The sequence below is a fragment of the Prionailurus bengalensis genome, chromosome D4 (genome assembly GCF_016509475.1).
Source record: "Prionailurus bengalensis isolate Pbe53 chromosome D4, Fcat_Pben_1.1_paternal_pri, whole genome shotgun sequence".
Classification (NCBI taxonomy): domain Eukaryota; kingdom Metazoa; phylum Chordata; class Mammalia; order Carnivora; family Felidae; genus Prionailurus; species Prionailurus bengalensis.
In genome coordinates this window covers 87,375,014-87,392,149 of record NC_057359.1, presented here as the reverse complement: position 1 = coordinate 87,392,149, position 17,136 = coordinate 87,375,014, and the positions used below count along the sequence as shown (strand labels likewise).

The following is a 17,136-nucleotide window of genomic DNA, read 5'->3' as shown; positions in this document are numbered from 1 at the left end:
AAGAATCCAGTGCATCCCCGCCTCGTACACCCCCCTCCCCAAGCTCAACTGCGGCCCAGGCCTGGGGGCGGGAGGGCAGTGCCGGTGACGGAGCTGTGCCTGCTCCCAGGACCTGGTGGAGCTGTACCTGACCAACTGCGAGAAGCTGTCCGCCAAGAGCCTGCAGACGCTGAGGAGCTTCAGCCACACCCTCGTATCCCTGAGCCTCTTCGGCTGTGCAAACATTTTCTATGAGGAGGAGAACCCAGGGGGCTGTGAAGACGAGTGCCTCGTCAATCCCACCTGCCAGGTGCTGGTCAAGGACTTCACCTTCGAGGGCTTCAGCCGCCTACGCTTCCTCAACTTGGGCCGCATGATCGACGGGGTCCCTGTGGAGTCCCTGCTACGGCCTCTCAGCTCACTGGCTGCCTTGGACCTCTCGGGCATCCAGACGAGCGACGCGGCCTTCCTAACCCAGTGGAAAGACAGCCTGGTGTCCCTTGTGCTCTACAACATGGACCTGTCAGATGACCACATCCGGGTCATCGTCCAGCTGCACAAGCTGCGGTGAGCTGCCGGCCCAGAGCTCACTGGGGCGAGGGTGGGGAGGTGGGTGTTGGCAGTCCCGTGAGGCTTCGTGAGCCCCTGGCCGGGCAGAAGTGGGGATGAAAGAGACAGTCCCCTTCCTTAAACCCAGTGTTCCGGCTGCCTCAGGGCTATCCAGGGCTTCTGGGTCCCCGCAGGCTTTTTCCCAGAATGCCCTGGAGCAGCTGTGGCGGGGACGGCCCCTCCCCTGCCATGGGCTGAAGGAGCAGGGGTCTCTGAGGCGGCCCCGACCTGTGTCCAGCTCTGACCTGTGGCCCCCGCTCCAATCTCCAGACACCTGGACATCTCCCGAGACCGCCTCTCCAGCTACTACAAGTTCAAGCTGACTCGCAAGGTGCTGAGCCTCTTTGTGCAAAAGCTGGGGAACCTGATGTCTCTGGACATCTCTGGCCACATGATCCTGGAGAACTGCAGCATCTCCAAGATGGACGAGGAGGCAGGGCAGACTAGGTGGGGACCCACCTGCCACGGTTGCCGGCGGGGTGTCTGTCATTCAACAAGCATTTACCAAGTGCCCTTCTGCCGAGTCCTGTGCTGGGTGCTGGAGATAAAGAAACGAATCAGACCCTGCCCTCTCGAAGCTGTATGAGCTAGTGGGGACAGATGAGTCATATTAGGACGGTGATAAGGGAAGCACAGGGCTGTGGGGTTGCCCTGAAGATCAGGAAGGAGGCAGGAAGAAGGAGGAATGGCATCCACACTGTCCTGAAAGCTCTTTCTGAGTCTCCCAGGGAAAAGGTGTTCCAGCAGAGGGAACAGCATGTGTCATAGCTGGAAAATGCAAGCTTGAGGAGTGAACGGGAAATTAGGACCCTCAGACTGGATAGAGACGGGGTGGTGGCGTTAAGACGGCCAGCGGTATCCACCGTGCATTAGTCATCACAGCAGATTAGGTGTCTTCCTGGTTTGGTTGGTTGAAAGATCTGATTCAAACCCATCCAGCTGTAATTGGCTGTAAGCCCTATCCTCAGCCATACTTTAGCGGGTTTGGTCGATGGGCATGCCCCTTCATGACTGTCGGTAGAACCTAAGGGTGGCACATCCTCACCAGAATGGCAGGTAGCATTTCCCGAAGGTGGCTGCAACAGTGTCTCCCACCCCACATGTTATCCGATACGACCTTGGCACCTGTCCTTCAAGAGGTGGGGGGGTCTGTGTTTTTGCCCTTAAAAAGAGGAAAAAAAAAAAAAAGATGAGACTGGAGGGCCTAGAAGAGGGCCCCAAGTAAATGCCTAGCCACCCTCAGGGAGAAGCCCTTCTAAACGCAGGGCAGCCCCAGTCCACAGGCCACTGACCCCGGCATCCTCTTCCCCCAGCATTGAGCCTTCCAAGAGCAGCATCATGCCTTTCCGGGCCCTGAAGAGGCCACTGCAGTTCCTTGGGCTCTTCGAGACCTCCCTGTGCCGCCTCACACACATTCCCGCCTACAAAGTGAGAGGGAGTGGGGGAGGGAAGGAATAGGGAGCCCCGGGGGGAAGAGGGAAGGGGTTGGGCTGGGGGCCCCAAGGGGTCTCCCCTGGAGCTAGAGGCGGAGCTGGGATCCAAGGATCCCACCGCGTGGCATCTTCCAGTGGTTCTGAGCATGTTCCATTCCCAGGTAAGTGGTGACAAAAATGAGGAGCAGGTGCTGAATGCCATCGAGGCCTACACGGAGCACAGGCCTGAGATCACCTCACGGGCCATCAACCTGCTTTTTGACATCGCACGCATCGAGCGCTGCAACCAGCTTCTGCGGGCCCTGAAGGTCAGCCCTGACCCCAGGGGTCCTCAGTCTCTGGTCCATCCCTGCCTGGCAGGTCCTGGACTTGGCTGAGCCATGTCCCCAGAGCTCCCGTCCCTCCTCCACTTGTCCTCCTCACCCCCAGGACGTCGGCAGTCCTGCCCCCTGAGCCCCAGTCCCACGGTGCCTCATTTCGTCCCAGCACCGGCCTTGTCCCAGCAGCGTGGGGCTGCCCTAGTTTCTGTCCCCAACCCCTCACTTCTCTCAGAGAACAGAGTCGGGGTAAGCTGCACCCCAGAGGCCCATCCGAGCCCCCTTGCAGAGCCCTAGGCACGGCCCTGTACAACTTCAACAGGACTCGCCAACCCAGGCCCGCACCCTGTCTTCATACAGCTGGTCATCACGGCCCTCAAGTGCCACAAGTATGACAAGAACATTCAAGTCACAGGCAGCGCTGCCCTCTTCTACCTGACCAATTCTGAGTACCGCTCTGAGCAGAGCATCAAGCTGCGCCGACAGGTCATCCAGGTGGTGCTGAACGGCATGGAGTCCTACCAGGAGGTGACGGTGAGCCCCCTACCCGTGACGGCCCCGCATGCTCTGGCCCAGCCGCCCCTCTTCCTGCTCCCCTCGTGCCCCAGCCTCACCAGCCGGCTTGCGGTCCCTCAGGGGGCCGTGCTTGCTCTCACCCCTTTTTTGCCTGGCGCTGTACTGCCCCCCTCGCCACCCCCCTTACCCACGGCATCACTCCCAGACTCTGGGACCTGGCATTCAGGGCCTCTGTAACCCGGCCCCACCTGACCAGTCCGTCACCACTGCCACCCTCCACCCAGGGATCCTGTTCTCCTGCCCCTGGGCCTCCACTCATGCTGACTCCTCAGCCCTTCTGTAACACTTTGCTGGGAGGTAATTTTTTTTTCCAAGAGCTGCTTTTATTATACAAGTAACAAAACTATGGGGGCACCTCGCCGGCTCGGTCAGTAGAGCATGTGACTCTTGATCTCAGGGGCGTGAGTTCAAGCCCCACACTGGGTGTAGAGGTTACTTTTAAAAAGTATACATTTCTAAAGAAAAATAACAAAAATTTCTACTGTAGAAAAATTATAATTACGGATATATATAAAGCAAAAAAAAAAAAAACCCCATAATCCCACCACCCAGAATAGCCACTGTTGCTGTTGAATACCTGTCGTTCAAGATTTAGCCTGTGCATGTTTACTTAGTAAATGGGATCATTCTGCACTCACTGTTTGTATCGCGTGGATTTTTATTTCAACAGTGTCTTCCGAATGTGAACATTCCCATAATCGACCAACATTTTTACAACAGAATTTCTTAAATAATGTTTCTCTTATGCTCACAAAATTAAGACATCTAATGCTTAGAAAACAAACAAATTCAAGCACAGCTGACCTTTGAACAACACAGGTTTTAACTGCGAGGGTCCAGTTAGATGCCAATTTTGACAAAGACAGTGCAGTGCTATCAGTATATTTTCTCCTTCTTATGATTTGCTGTCTTTTTTTTTTTTTGAAACTTCTTTTTTAAAAGCTTATTTTTTTGAGAGAGCACGTGCGTGCTCTGGCTCGTGCAAGCAGGGGAGGGACACAGAGAGAATCCCAAGCAGGCTCCCTACTGTCAGCTCAGAGCCTGACGCCAGGCTCGAGCTTATAAACCTTGAGATCATGACCTGATCCGAAATCAAGAAGTCAGTTGCTTAACCGACTGAGCCACCCAGGTGCCTCCCCCGCCTTATGATTCTCTTACTAACGTTTTCCTTTCTCTAGCTGACTTCGTTGTAACGCTACAGGATATAATACACATAACATGCAAAATATGTGTTAATCAACAGTTAATGTTATCACTAAGGCTTCAGATCGACAGTAGGCTATTAGTGGTGAAGTTTGGCAGGGAGTCAGAAGTTGTATGTGGATTTACAGCTGTGTGGCAGCCAGGGATGGGGGCTTGGGGCCCCTAACCCTCGAGTTGTTCAAGGGTCAGGCATACTACGAAAACGTGTCAACTACGAAATGAAAGTTGTTCACAGTCCAGCTCTCCTCCACCCCACAGCTGGGTTTAACCATTGTTTTGTAATTGCTGGTGCCCGAATGGTGTTCAGTGTCCTCATCCAGGGAAGGTCGCTCTGGTGCTGACTGTGTGTTAGAGCTGGGAGGCGGTGGCCAAGCCCCATCCCCACAGAGTGGCAGGACGGGCCTGCCCAAAATGTCTGGGCTGCGGGTACTGAATCAGCGCCATGGTTGAACAGTTAGGTTGCTTTTTTTATTTTTTGCTATACCAAATAAGGCTTTGCTGACCATACTTAATTGATTATCCTTATAATACGTGACTGGGAATTGCAGGGACAACGGGTAGGTGTATTTTCAAAGCACTTGGGATGTATTCTCGAATTATCCTCCAGAAAGGCTATGGTGGCGATGTAGCCTCTGCAGGGAGGAGAAGGCCTGCTCTCCCACTGCCTGCTAACTCCAGACTTGAGAGCGACTGATACACTGAGATTGATTTTATAATCATGTCAAAGGGGTATCTTTTTTTTTTTCTTGATAAAATGCTAGTTGAAGATCCCCAAATTAATAAACTCTATCAAAGAAATGAAAATTAAAATAACAAGAAATTACATTTCATCTTGAGAGACCAGTGATCCCCAGCGTTGACAAAGGTCAGGGGAGAGCACTTTTGCATGCTTCCCACTGGTGAGGTATGAACGTACAGCCCTTTTGGAAGGCAACTGGCAGAATTTGCCAAAACTGTAAATGCATCTGCCTTTGGGTCTAGGTATTCCACAGTTGAAATGTTTTTAGAAGGAACCAGAATGTTAGCAATAGAGAGACCTAGAAAAGTAACATACAGTCCACCCACACCATGGGATATTATGGTCAATCTGTATGCCCTAATGTGGAAAGATGTCCAGTGCATGTTGATAAGTGAGGAGAAGTTTCGGACCAATATTTATAATATCTTTTTTGCCTTTCCTCTCCCCCAAATATATATATATGTATATTTGTATTTGCATGATAGAAAAATCTAGAAGGATGCACACCAAACTTTCAATAGCAATTTCTTCTGGGGAATAAAGGGAGAGACTAACTTTTGCCCAAATAGTACTATTTGAACTTTTTACAGTGAGTAAGTATTGCTGTCGCAACTGAAAAAAATTTTTTTCTCAAATTAAAAAATATATGTGTATTTGGGGAAAAAAAGACAAAGAGTTAACTAAGGGTGGTACCCTCTAAAGTACGATGATCTCCCAAAATCTAATGAGAAAGGATGGCAGCAAATTAAATTATAGGCAAATGCCCTGCGAATACTTTAAAAAAAAAAAAAAAGCCCACAGATACCACAAAAAGAAATAGAAGATGTCAAGCAGCTTGAGGCCTCCTCCTCTGCCGGTGGGTCTGTAAACTGGTACGGCCACTTTGGCAGATCGTCGGGTGCTACCTGGTAAAGTTGAAGACGTGCACGCTCCGTGGCCCTGAAGCCCCGCCCTGGCGCCTGTGCCGTAGAGAAGCCCATGTACGTGGAGGCTGGGATGCGTGTACCAGACATTGAGGCTGCCGAGCACTGAAGCCCCCCTCGGATGTCCACCAACAGTGGGATGGACGAATAAATCAAAGTACCAGACCGCAACGGGAGGATGAATGCTTTTCAGATACTTATAACAACACCGTTGACCTGGCACACTACGGTTGAACGAACATAAGCAGGATGCTAGAGAATGTTCCATATGGAAGAGCAGGGATAGTAGTTCTCTCTAGTGGGGAGGAGGGCTTCTGCTCAGGAAAGGGACCTATGGGGATTCCCGGGTGCTGGCAGGGTGGTGACAAAGTTGTTGGAAAGCTTGTTTGCTTCACACATGCTTGTAAAAAACTATACATTTGTGCTTTATGCCCTCTTCTGTATGAAGATTATATTTCATGGTTTTTTGTTTGTTTGTTTTTTTAATGTTTAAAAAAAAAAAAAAAAAGCCCTGTAGTCTCCTCTTTCAGAAAGCCTTCCTGGACCAGCACAGCTCTGGCTAATCCCACAGCTCTAGCGAGCCCCTGGAGTCCAGCTCCCGAGTCTGACCCTGACTGCTTCGCTTGTCTCCCGGCCCGGCCCCAGGTCCAGCGGAACTGCTGCTTGACTCTCTGTAACTTCAGCATCCCCGAGGAGCTAGAATTCCAGTACCGCCGGGTCAACGAGCTCCTGCTCAGTATCCTCAACCCCACGCGGCAGGATGAGTCCATCCAGCGTATCGCCGTGCACCTGTGCAACGCCCTGGTCTGCCAGGTGGACAACGACCACAAGGAGGCCGTGGGCAAGATGGGCTTTGTTGTGGTGCGTGCCCGCGGGCTGCACCCCCTTCCCTCCCTCCACGCCTTCCTCTTCCACAGCCCCCCTGCCTGCCGCATGAAGGGTTGAGGCCAGACCCAAGGAAGAGTCTCCTAACCATGAATGTAGCTCATGTCCCTGGAGATTTCCTCCGCCTGGAACACTCTGACATCTTCTCTCGGCCCCTCCATCCGTCCATTTGGTCCCACTGTCCAAGCTGCTCCTGGCTCCTCAGACCAGGTCCCCTGTTAGGTCTTTCTAACTGGGGTTAAATAAGTCTCTGAGGGACTGCCTGCTTCACTTTGGCCTCCCCACTGGGTTGTGATTCCGCGGGGAAAGACACCGTGATTGTTCCTGCTTTCGTGGTGACATCCCCAGCTCTTCCTAGTGTGGCACCTGGCGCACGGTGGGGGCGGATAAGTATTTGCTCGGGAATGGGAGGAAAAAATGAAGCAGAAGCATCTAGTTTCTTCATCCCACTTATTGCTGGCTAGGCTGGAGCCCACACAGGGGAGGGCCAGGCCCAAAGCTACATTGGGAATCGGGGTCGAGCCAGGCCTAGCCCCCAGGCCTCCTAATGCTAATGCCAAGTCTGTGGGTTGCACTTCTTCAGACCAGATAGGCGAATTTGGTCTTGTCAGGATGGATTAGCCAAGAACGGAACTGCTGTGCTGACTCTCCCTCCATCTTGGTTCGGGGAGGGACATGGTAGCTCTTGAGCCCTGGTCCCCTGCAAGTTCTCTTCTCTGCCCACAGACCATGCTGAAGCTGATTCAGAAGAAACTGCTAGACAAGATAGTAAGTCGAGTCTTCATGAAGCTGCTTTGCCCCTCCCTTAGCCCATGAGGGGACGGTCTGCCCCTGGAGGAGACCCTTATTTTGTGAGGGGATGCCCTCATGGGTGCTGGGAGCCCGCGGGGCCCTGCAAGCGGGCCGTGCTGAGCCCTCCGTTGCCTTCAGTGTGACCAGGTGATGGAGTTCTCCTGGAGTGCCCTGTGGAACATCACGGACGAGACGCCGGACAACTGCGAGATGTTCCTCAACTTCAATGGCATGAAGCTCTTCCTGGACTGCCTGAAGGTACTGCCCGTCTCCAGCGGCAGCGGCCTCCTTGGCCACCCACGTGGCCGCTCCTCTGTCCCCAGGCCTCCCACCAATCGTATCTGCCAGCAACCCCTTTCCCCAGAGTTCCTGTGGAAGGTCTGACTCACAGGCCCACCCCCTCTCTTAGAGCCCTCCCTCCAAGGGAAAACCCAGCCCCATCCGTCTTGGCAGTAATTTCTAGGCTGCCCACAGTCCAGCTGGGGACCACTGAGGTATCAGCTGGGCAGAATTTTGTCCAGTAGATGGCTTTATTTTATTTTATTTTACTATTTATTTGGATGGTATTTTCAAGTAATCACTACACCCACCATGGGGCTCGAACTCACAACCCCAAGATCAAGAGTTGCACATTCCACCCACTGAGCCAGACAGGCACCACCAGTAGGATGGTCTTTTTTTTTTTTTTCCTTATTTGTTTTTTTTTAAAGTGTGTTTATTTTTATTTTTATTTTTTTTAATTTTTTTAAACATTTATTTATTTTTTGAGACACAGAGACAGAGCATGAGTGGGGAAGGGGACAGAGAGAGAGGGAGACACAGAATCTGAAGCAGGCTCCAGGATCTGAGCTGTCCGCACAGAGCCCCATGCGGGGCTTGAACTCACAAACCATGAGATCATGACCTGAGCTGAAGTCAGACGCTTAACTGACTGAGCCACCCAGGCGCCCCAAAAGTGTGTTTATTTATTTTGAGACAGAGAGAAAAACAATGCTTGAGCAGGGGAGGGCAGAAGGAGAGGGAAAGAGAATCTCAAGCAGGCTCAGCACTGTCAGTGTGGAGCCCATCATGGGGCTTGAACCCACTAACCATGAGATCATGACCTGAGCCGAAATCAAGAGTTAGATGCTTAACCGACTGAGCCATCCAGGCGCCCCAGAATGTTCTTTAAAAACAGGGGCTCCTCGGGGCGCCTGGGTGGCACAGTCGGTTAAGCGTCCGACTTCAGCCAGGTCACGATCTCGTGGTCCGTGAGTTCGAGCCCCGCGTCGGGCTCTGGGCTGATGGCTCAGAGCCTGGAGCCTGTTTCCGATTCTGTGTCTCCCTCTCTCTCTGCCCCTCCCCCGTTCATGCTCTGTCTCTCTCTGTCCCAAAAATAAATAAACGTTGAAAAAAAAAAAAAAATTAAAAACAGGGGCTCCTGGGTGACTCAGTTGGTTAAGCATCGACTTCAGCTCAGATCATGATCTCACGGTTAGTGGGTTCAAGCCCCGTGTTGGGCTCTGTGCTGACAGCTCAGAGCTTGGAGCCTGCTTGAGATTCTCTGTCTCCCTCTCTCTACCCCTCCCCCGCTTGCACTCTGTCTCTGTCTCTCAAAAATAATGTTAAAAAAAATTGGGCGGTGCCTGGGTGGCTCAGCTGGTTAAGCATCCGAATTTGTGGTTCGTGGGTTCGAGCCCCATGTCGGGCTCTGTGCTGACAGCTCAGAACCTGGAGCCTGCTTCGGATTCTGTGTCTCCCTCTTTCCCTGTTCCTCCCCCATTCACACTCTGTATCTCTCTCTCTCTCTCTCTCTCAAAAAGAAATAAAGATAAAGAAATTTTTTTTTAATTTAAAACTCATCCTGGGGGTGCCTGGCTGGCTCAGTCAGTCGGTAGAGCATGTGACTCTTGATTTCAGGGTCGTGAATCCAAGCCCCACATTGGGCATAGAGCTTACTTAAAAACCAATAAATAAATGGTAGCAATTATTAAACAAATAAATAAAACGCACTCATCCTCTATTTTCTTGCTCTAGTTTCTATGAAGTTTCCCTTAAACTAATATTTTGAGCTTTGGCAAATAGAACCTTGTTTGTCCTATTTGCAGTTTTGTAGGTCAGCTCTCCACTCAGCCTTTGATTTTGTGGCAAGGAGTCCCCACGATTTTAATCCCGTATAGAATGTACCCAGGACTGTCCTAGGTGCACTATAAGGTATATGGCCAGCATATTGTTCCCCTTCTTTGTCCAGTCGGAATGGCCAGATGGATACCCGTCAAGTTTCTAGGTTAACAATACCAGATGCTAATTAAGTACTAATTGATGTGGCCCTAATGGCTCTCATTTTGTCAGGAATTCCCAGAGAAGCAGGAACTGCATCGGAATATGCTAGGACTCTTGGGGAATGTGGCAGAGGTGAAGGAGCTGCGGCCCCAGCTAATGACTTCCCAATTTATCAGTGTCTTCAGGTTAGTATTTCTTTCCTTTCCCTTTTTGCCTTTGCTGCCAGGATGCTCAGAGCTCCTAGTCTATGCTGAGTTGCGGTAATTGCTCTTAGCCTAGGTTTCTGTTAGAAATGTCACCGATGGTTTCTTTCAACCCTCCATAAGTAGTCCTCTTGTAACTGTATCTTCAGCGATCTCAGATCCTAACTTTTAGAAGTCACCTGGGTATGGATAATAGGTGATAAATCAGCAGTGCATCTGGCATCCGGTTTGTAAGCTGGGGTCCAGCAGCTGGGGTCTGAAGAGGGACTTAGAGGGGTTTTTCTCTCCTCTCGGCAGCAACCTGCTGGAGAGCAAAGCTGACGGAATTGAGGTTTCGTACAATGCCTGCGGTGTCCTCTCCCACATCATGTTCGACGGGCCTGAGGCGTGGGGCATCTGTGAACCCCAGCGGGAGGAGGTGGAGGAACGCATGTGGGCAGCCATCCAGAGCTGGGACATCAACTCACGGAGAAATATCAATTACAGGTGCGGAGTGAGGAGGGGTGGGGTGTGCGAGTGGGGACCGTTTGGAGACAGGATGCTCGTTCCCAACAAGGTCTGGTGAGAACTTACCTTTCTTCTAGTTGGGGTCAGGCCTCCCTGAGGAACAGTCCACACAGGGCACACATCTCACCCATAAAGCTTGGTGCGTGTTTCATGCACATCAGCACCTGCGTGAACCCAAAGTTTCCTGCCTACAGACATTTGATACATGCATATCTGTGGGAAGAAAAAAGAAGAAGAAGACGAAGAAGAAAAGACAGACGCACAATAGGAAACAAAACAGGAACCGTTCATGAGCTCAGTCCCTGAAAGGACCTCTACTCACAGTCTAGCACCCCTCTTCCGGCAGTTTTCCTCTGCACAGATTTAATTCTGTGCAGTCCAGCGGGCATCAAGTCTTCCTATCTTGTGACTGAATTTCCAGCCACAGGGTATGGGACTCGATCACTTTCTATGTGCAGATGGGCCGTCTTGTACTGACTGACGTTGACGCTGAAAACCCACATTGGGAGGAAGGGGCTCATGCTTGTGGCTTTGCCAATTACCGTCATTCCCAAGGAGAGATGGAGTGAATCACTGGGCCAGGGCGTTTGCACATACATTTTTCAGGCTTTTGGACCATGAGTCCAGATGGCCCATTGAAGGCCCTCCTAAGAAGCGTAGGGATGTCTGGGTGGCCCAGTGGGTTAAGTGACTTCAGCTGGGGTCATGATCTCATGGATCATGAGTTCGACCCACGTCAGGCTCTCTGCTGTCAGATGGAGCCCACTTCGGATCCTCTTTTCCCCCCCGCCTTTCAAAAATAAATAAACACACTTACACCAAAAAGGCCGTTCTAAGAAGTACAGTCACACTTCTGTTTCTCAGGGTACATCTCCCTGCCTCCCCCAAGACTGGGTCTTTCCTTCTTGCCAAGGCCTCTGTTTCTGCACCACCTAATCTGTGTTCCTCCTGCCTCCCTTACGTGTCCATGCTCTTGACCTCTCTTACAAGGGAGCCCCCTTTGTGGAGCCTGAAGTGTGCCGACGGGCCAGATGCCCCTGTATCTGTTGCATCCTATTATCCTGCTTGTGGCTTGTCTCTAGGACCCTCCAGGGGGGAGAACCCTTCAACCAGAGAAGATGCACTCCCCCAACCCCTGGCATGAGATGTGACCTTGATTTTTCTTTCTACAGGTCGTTTGAGCCAATTCTTCGTCTCCTTCCCCAGGGCATCTCCCCTGTCAGCCAGCACTGGGCCACCTGGGCCCTGTACAACCTTGTGTCTGTCTACCGTGAGTACCACTCGTCCTTTGGTCAGACACAGGGACGCTCCCCTGGCTGCAGGCAGACTTGCCCTCAGGGAATTTATAACCGGGTGAGAAACACTAAGAGCACACAGCCCTCTTCTTTCCAGAATCTTTGGGACGCCCAGCATAATGGCTGGCCTGGCCTCATCACCAGAAGCAAGCCTGGCAGGCCAGATAGCCCATCCAGAGCTCCCAGACAGCTTTCTTAATGCCTCCTGCTTCCAGACAAGTGACTAGTCCAAAATCTCCATGCCTTCTGGAGGATGGAGTAAAACCAACCCAGACAGAGAACTAACCCCTGAGGAAACAGACTTCCCAGGGAACAGGAGAGAACTTTAAAACAAACCTAACTTTATTCCGCAAAGAGAGTCCCAGCCTCCCATAGAAGCGCCTGAACCGTCCTCTGCCCGGTGGCTTTGGGTGGAGGACAGAGTTGCAGCCCTGGGAGACCTTGATGACAGGCCAGGTTTGACCCTCGTTGTCTTTCTTACTGGTCATGTGACCTCACACGGGTTATACAACCTCTCTGGGCCTCGGTTTCCTCATGTTTAAAATGGGATAAAAACAGGATTGCTGTAAAAAGAGACATGTGACGTGCTTAGGACAGTGCTTGGCCCATACCAGCTCTCCAATAAGCATTCGCCTTTTTCGTTATTACCTGAGGCTAGCTTTACCAAAAAATAGTACCTTCCCTCAAAAAGCAGTGTAGTACAGAGGAAAGAGCCCTGAGCTGGGACCCCCTTGGACAAGCCTCTGTCTCTCTGAACCTCAATTCTTTCATCTATAAAATGGAGGGATAAAAATAGCTCCTACTACATAGAGCTGTGTGTGTTGGGGGTGGGGGTGGGGGGTCCACTGAAATGCCCGTGTTCTCCACAGAGTGTAAAGCCCTGGATACCGAGCACTAGAATGTTCTTTATCGGCATGAACTGTGAACCCAATAATAGGAAGGAGTGGTAGTTCCAACCTGGCTGGTCACCAGTATCACCTGGTGGTATTTTGTTAAAAATGCAAATAAATACAGGCTCCTGGGTCTGTTGAATCAGAATGCCCGAGGACAGGGCTTAGGAATCTGTATTTTTACGAAAGTTTCTCAGGGATTGGAAGCCACTGGTTTGGGTGACATTTCCCATTAGGGTGAGCCGTGGAAAGAAATGTGACTGCGGACCAAAGTAGCCTTTTCCAAGGATTCACCCCTTGCTCCCGCACTGGGCCCAGGAACTCAGGCCCTTGGGGGTAGGCACAAGCATGGCTCCTCCTGGGCGCAGCAGTGTCCTCACCAGGCTGGGTCTTCACCTCACCCCTCTGGGAGGGCAGCCCTCACAGCAAGGGTGGATTCTGGGCCACAGGTTGCCGGAAGACCTACCCTGACCACCTGCTGTCTGCCCCTTCCGCAGCGGACAAGTACTGCCCCCTGCTGATCAAAGAAGGGGGGCTGCCCCTTCTGAAGGACATGATCAAGATGGCCACCGCTCGGCAGGAGACCAAGGAAATGGCCCGGTAAGAGACCGGCAGTGTTTCCACTTGAAGCCTTGGTTTGGGGGAGCAGGGGACACTGCGGGGAGCCCCCCCCCCGGGGGGCTAGGAATGGCTGAGATTCCCAGGGGCAACTCAGGAGTTGAGTGTGGAGGTGGACAGTGTCCCAACGTCCAGTGGGGGCCTCCCTGAATGTCATTTTGGCCAGTGTGGCTGGAAACTAGATCATCGAGCTCCGAACAGAGCATCATTGCCCTCGTCTGTCAGCTTCGTTCTCTTTTACTCCCAACGAATCCCGTCCTCTCATTACTGGCCCTTAGCAAGTCAGGTCGGAAGTCGTCATTATTTATTTATTTTGTAAACATTTATTCAGTTTTGAGAGACAGAGAGTGAACAGGGGAGGGTCAGAGAGAGAGGGAGACGCAGAATCCGAAGCAGCTCCGGGCTCTGAGCTGTGAGCACAGAGCCCCATGTGGGGCTTGAACCCACGAACCGCGAGATGGTGACCTGAGCCGAAGTTGGAGGTTTAACCGACTGAGCCACCCAGGCGCCCCAAGATTCATCATTACTTTTGGCCAAAGACCTTCTAACTAAAGAGAGGATGCAGTATGGTAGAGGTCACTGTAGAGACCTGGCAGGCGAGCGTAAGTGGGTTTCCAGGCGTGAAGGCCCTGCCCATGGCAGAGCTTCCGGGCCCGGCTGCTGTGCGGTTTTCATGACTGTGTCCGACCCCTCAGCAGCCCTGGTCCCACACCCGTCAGCGCATGAGCGACTCTCAGGGATCCTGCACATGGCAGTCAGCAGTCCCCGCTCTCTCCGGGATCCGTTCCAGAAGGGAGCCTGCTTGCATTTGCCCCAGCTGTAAACACGGTGTAGAACCGGGAGCATCAGGGAGGAGGGCCTGGAGCTGAGAGGCACCCAAACAAGGACTCCCGGGGCTGCCGAGGGCCGTCCGTTTCTGCAGTTTCCTGTGGCACAGGCACTTCGTAAACGTTCACGGACAGATTTGTCTGAGTTTGAGAATGGTAAAATGAGTGGTTCTCAAACTTAATCTCCCTAAAGAATCACCCGAAAAGATTGTTAAAAACCTACAGGCCCACCCTTTCTTTCCCAGTGGGTCTGGGAGCTATCAGCAGGGATCCCAGGAGATTTGAAAAGCTGGGTAAGACCGGCTCATAAACCTACCCCGCTCCCCTTGCGCATCTCTGTGAGACCCGAGACGTGTATCCGAGCTAGCCGGCCCATCTGAAGGGGGAGCTCAGGAGTCACCCCACCCATCCTGCTCCTGTCCTACTCTGGGCGCCTCTTCAGCATATGGAGGCTGCCGTGAACACTGCTCCCGGCCCCTGACCGACCCAAAGGCTTAGCGTTGAATGGGAAGGCCATCTGGGTCCAGGGTGACTCTAGTAGGGCAGTGGTTCTCCAGGATCAGCCCGGGGCGGGGGGGGGGGGGGGGGGGGGCGGCGAGAGACTGGGGCCCTGAGCACCAGTGGTAGTTCCTGACCGCTGCCCTGGGCCTGGCCTCTGCAGGGTGTCAGGGGCCCTCGTGTAGGGATGGTTGCCCTGGCCCCCACCCAGTCGCCTCAGACCTTCAGGTGAATCTGACACGCAGGCAGTTTGGGGTCCACTGGTAGACTCTGGGGAAGAAAAAGGCCTGGGTGTGCAGGGGGAAAGTAAAGAAGGAAGACAGTGCTCAAGAAAGGAGCAGCGGGTTGGGAAGGTCAGGCCTGAGCCGATGCAGGGGAACCCCTAAGCGCAGAGGCTCTGGGGCTGAGGGGGGTGGGGAGGAAGGGGGGGAGCACAGAGCACCGATGGTATTTGTGGCCACAGGGACCGTTGTCCTGGGCGTTCCTCACGGGTCGGCCGCCCCGCCAGCCCCTTGAAACGCATCACCTCAGTCAGCATCAGCATCACCGCTGACATTCGCTCACAAATACAGCAGCCTCATCAGCTGGGAGGGGCTGGGCCCAGCCCACCCCGAGGCCGCCCCCTGATCCTCTCTCCCCCATGGTCTCCAGCAAGGTGATTGAGCACTGCAGTAACTTTAAAGAGGAGAACATGGACACGTCCAGATAGAGGCCTCCGTCCCCACGGCCGCCACTGCTCTGGACCACGAGGCCAGGAGGAAGCTCTCAAGCAGCCCAGCGGGCAGACCCCCACCGGGGAGCCTTCCGCTGGATGAAGGGACACAGGGGGACTTTTGCACAACCGACGCTTTTCCTTAACATTAGTGAGATATATATATTATATATATATTATATATATATATATTATTTTTTTTGGTTAGGAAGTGTGAAGTTTTGTGTGTATGATTTCTGTACAAAAACAAAAGAAACACTCCTTGAGTCCTCGCAGCTTCCTTGGCCATTCTCAAGCCCCAACTCCAAGCCTTCATCGCTGCCACTCACTCCTGCCCCCCACCCCCGACTAAATGCCTCTAACGTTGTGAGAGTCCAGTCCTTTCCCAGTGACCTCAGACCCTGGCCTCACTTCCCATTAGGAGAGGCAGCAGGCTTTTAACAGCCCACTCCAGCACCCCAACCCACCCCCCAAAGCCTGAGAACGCCCTCTGGGCTCCTGGGTGTGGCTGATGGCGTTCGGGATGAAAACTAGCCCCACTGGGTCTCCCAAATGCCTTGGTGCTCCCGGCCGTGGGCCATCTGGGGCGAGGAAGTGAGTGCTCAGGCCCAGGCAGCCCCGGCCCCAGAGGACCCTCAGGAGTGGGGCTCACAGCGGCCCCGCTGTTCTCTGCCCGGGCCTGCCTGAGGCCACGCTGCTACGGAGGCTTCCTCCTGGTCTCCCACCAGGTCCCAGGCTACTGAAGGCCCCAGCCCAGGGCTGGTCAGAACTCCGGCAGATTCCACTGCCTCTTCTGCCAAACAGATTCAGCACCTGCCCCAGCCCTGGAAGCCAGCACCTCTGGGACCGGGGCTTGCCCCTCACTCCCCAGCCCTTCGCCTGCCCGCAGTACCCATGGTGCCCAGGCACCCCACCAGCAGAACTGAGCCGGCCTCATTCGCCTCCCCCACCCGACCTGCCCCGCTGCCTGGAGGACCCCACCTGTCTCTCTGTGAGGCAGGAGGTCCCCACTCCAGCCGGACCTGCAGCAACAGCTAACTGCCTCCAGACCAGCACCGGGCGCAGCCTGCAGTGGCCCCGCGTGGCCCTTCCGAGCCTCTCCTCCCTGTCCCCAGGCTTTACCTTGGGAACCTCTGTGCCGTGTTTCAGAGAAGTGTGAGCCGCAAATGTATCTCGAAATATCTTGTGGTCCTCCCTTGATGTAACTCCGAATTGCTTCTCGTGAGACAGGCAGTGGTAAGGATGCCCTTCCAGAACAAGGCGCTGAGGGAGCAGGGCCGACTCTGCAGGCTTCCCTTTGGGGATGACCTTTCTTCCTTCCTCCTTCCCTGGGCCTGTTTTTGGATTCTTCTAGCATTTCTGCCTCCAGGCAGGACAGGCTGGATGAGCAGCCCCCGGGAGAGGCACCGGCCTCCCCTGAAGTCTGTCCCTGCCAGCCCTGGGAAGGGGCCGGCTGCCCCGCGCTCCCCCAGCTCGGCAAACAGGCCACATCTGCCCCTCCCTCCATGCTCACATGGCCTGAGCCAGACCCTGGGCAGAGCTCCCATTGCATTGCTTTACCACCTGGGGCCTGAGTAAATGTCTGTACTTTGGGATGTCACAGAAATACATTTTTGTGCAAAGTGGAGAAGAGCAGAGTGTCGTTTTTGCAGAAGGGACGGGGTCCAGAGAGGGGCTGTGGCCAGTCTGGGCACTGGGCCTAGCGAGGGGACCTGCGACAGGGAGGGTACATCGGGTCGATCTGTGTGCCCGGCCTGGAGGCCCTGTCAGCTGCAGCCTGGGGACAGGTGGCAGATCGGGCTGAAGTTCCTGCCTCCTCTGCGTTCTCTCCATGCCCCCGTGCCGACTGACACTGGGGTACAGCTGGC

The 17,136-nt window shown here is 53.5% G+C and overlaps 1 protein-coding gene across 4 annotated transcripts in view; it reads left to right on the top strand.

Annotated features, from left to right (window-relative positions):
• ZER1 (zyg-11 related cell cycle regulator) overlaps positions 1-16,893 on the top strand; it is a 31,858-nt gene extending 14,965 nt beyond the window's left edge. For 3 of the 4 annotated variants that reach the window (XM_043566113.1, XM_043566114.1, XM_043566116.1), the window contains 13 exons: positions 110-546; positions 859-1,035; positions 1,902-2,016; positions 2,183-2,329; positions 2,699-2,872; positions 6,425-6,640; positions 7,391-7,432; positions 7,595-7,714; positions 9,788-9,903; positions 10,219-10,407; positions 11,601-11,698; positions 13,111-13,213; positions 15,208-16,893. In XM_043566113.1, the coding sequence (XP_043422048.1) occupies positions 110-546; positions 859-1,035; positions 1,902-2,016; positions 2,183-2,329; positions 2,699-2,872; positions 6,425-6,640; positions 7,391-7,432; positions 7,595-7,714; positions 9,788-9,903; positions 10,219-10,407; positions 11,601-11,698; positions 13,111-13,213; positions 15,208-15,265 (1,992 nt within the window). In that variant the 3' untranslated portion in view covers positions 15,266-16,893. The remainder of the gene's footprint in view (positions 1-109; positions 547-858; positions 1,036-1,901; positions 2,017-2,182; positions 2,330-2,698; positions 2,873-6,424; positions 6,641-7,390; positions 7,433-7,594; positions 7,715-9,787; positions 9,904-10,218; positions 10,408-11,600; positions 11,699-13,110; positions 13,214-15,207) is intronic. The other variant, XM_043566115.1, reaches the window with a different exon arrangement.
• Positions 16,894-17,136: the final 243 nt, after the last annotated feature.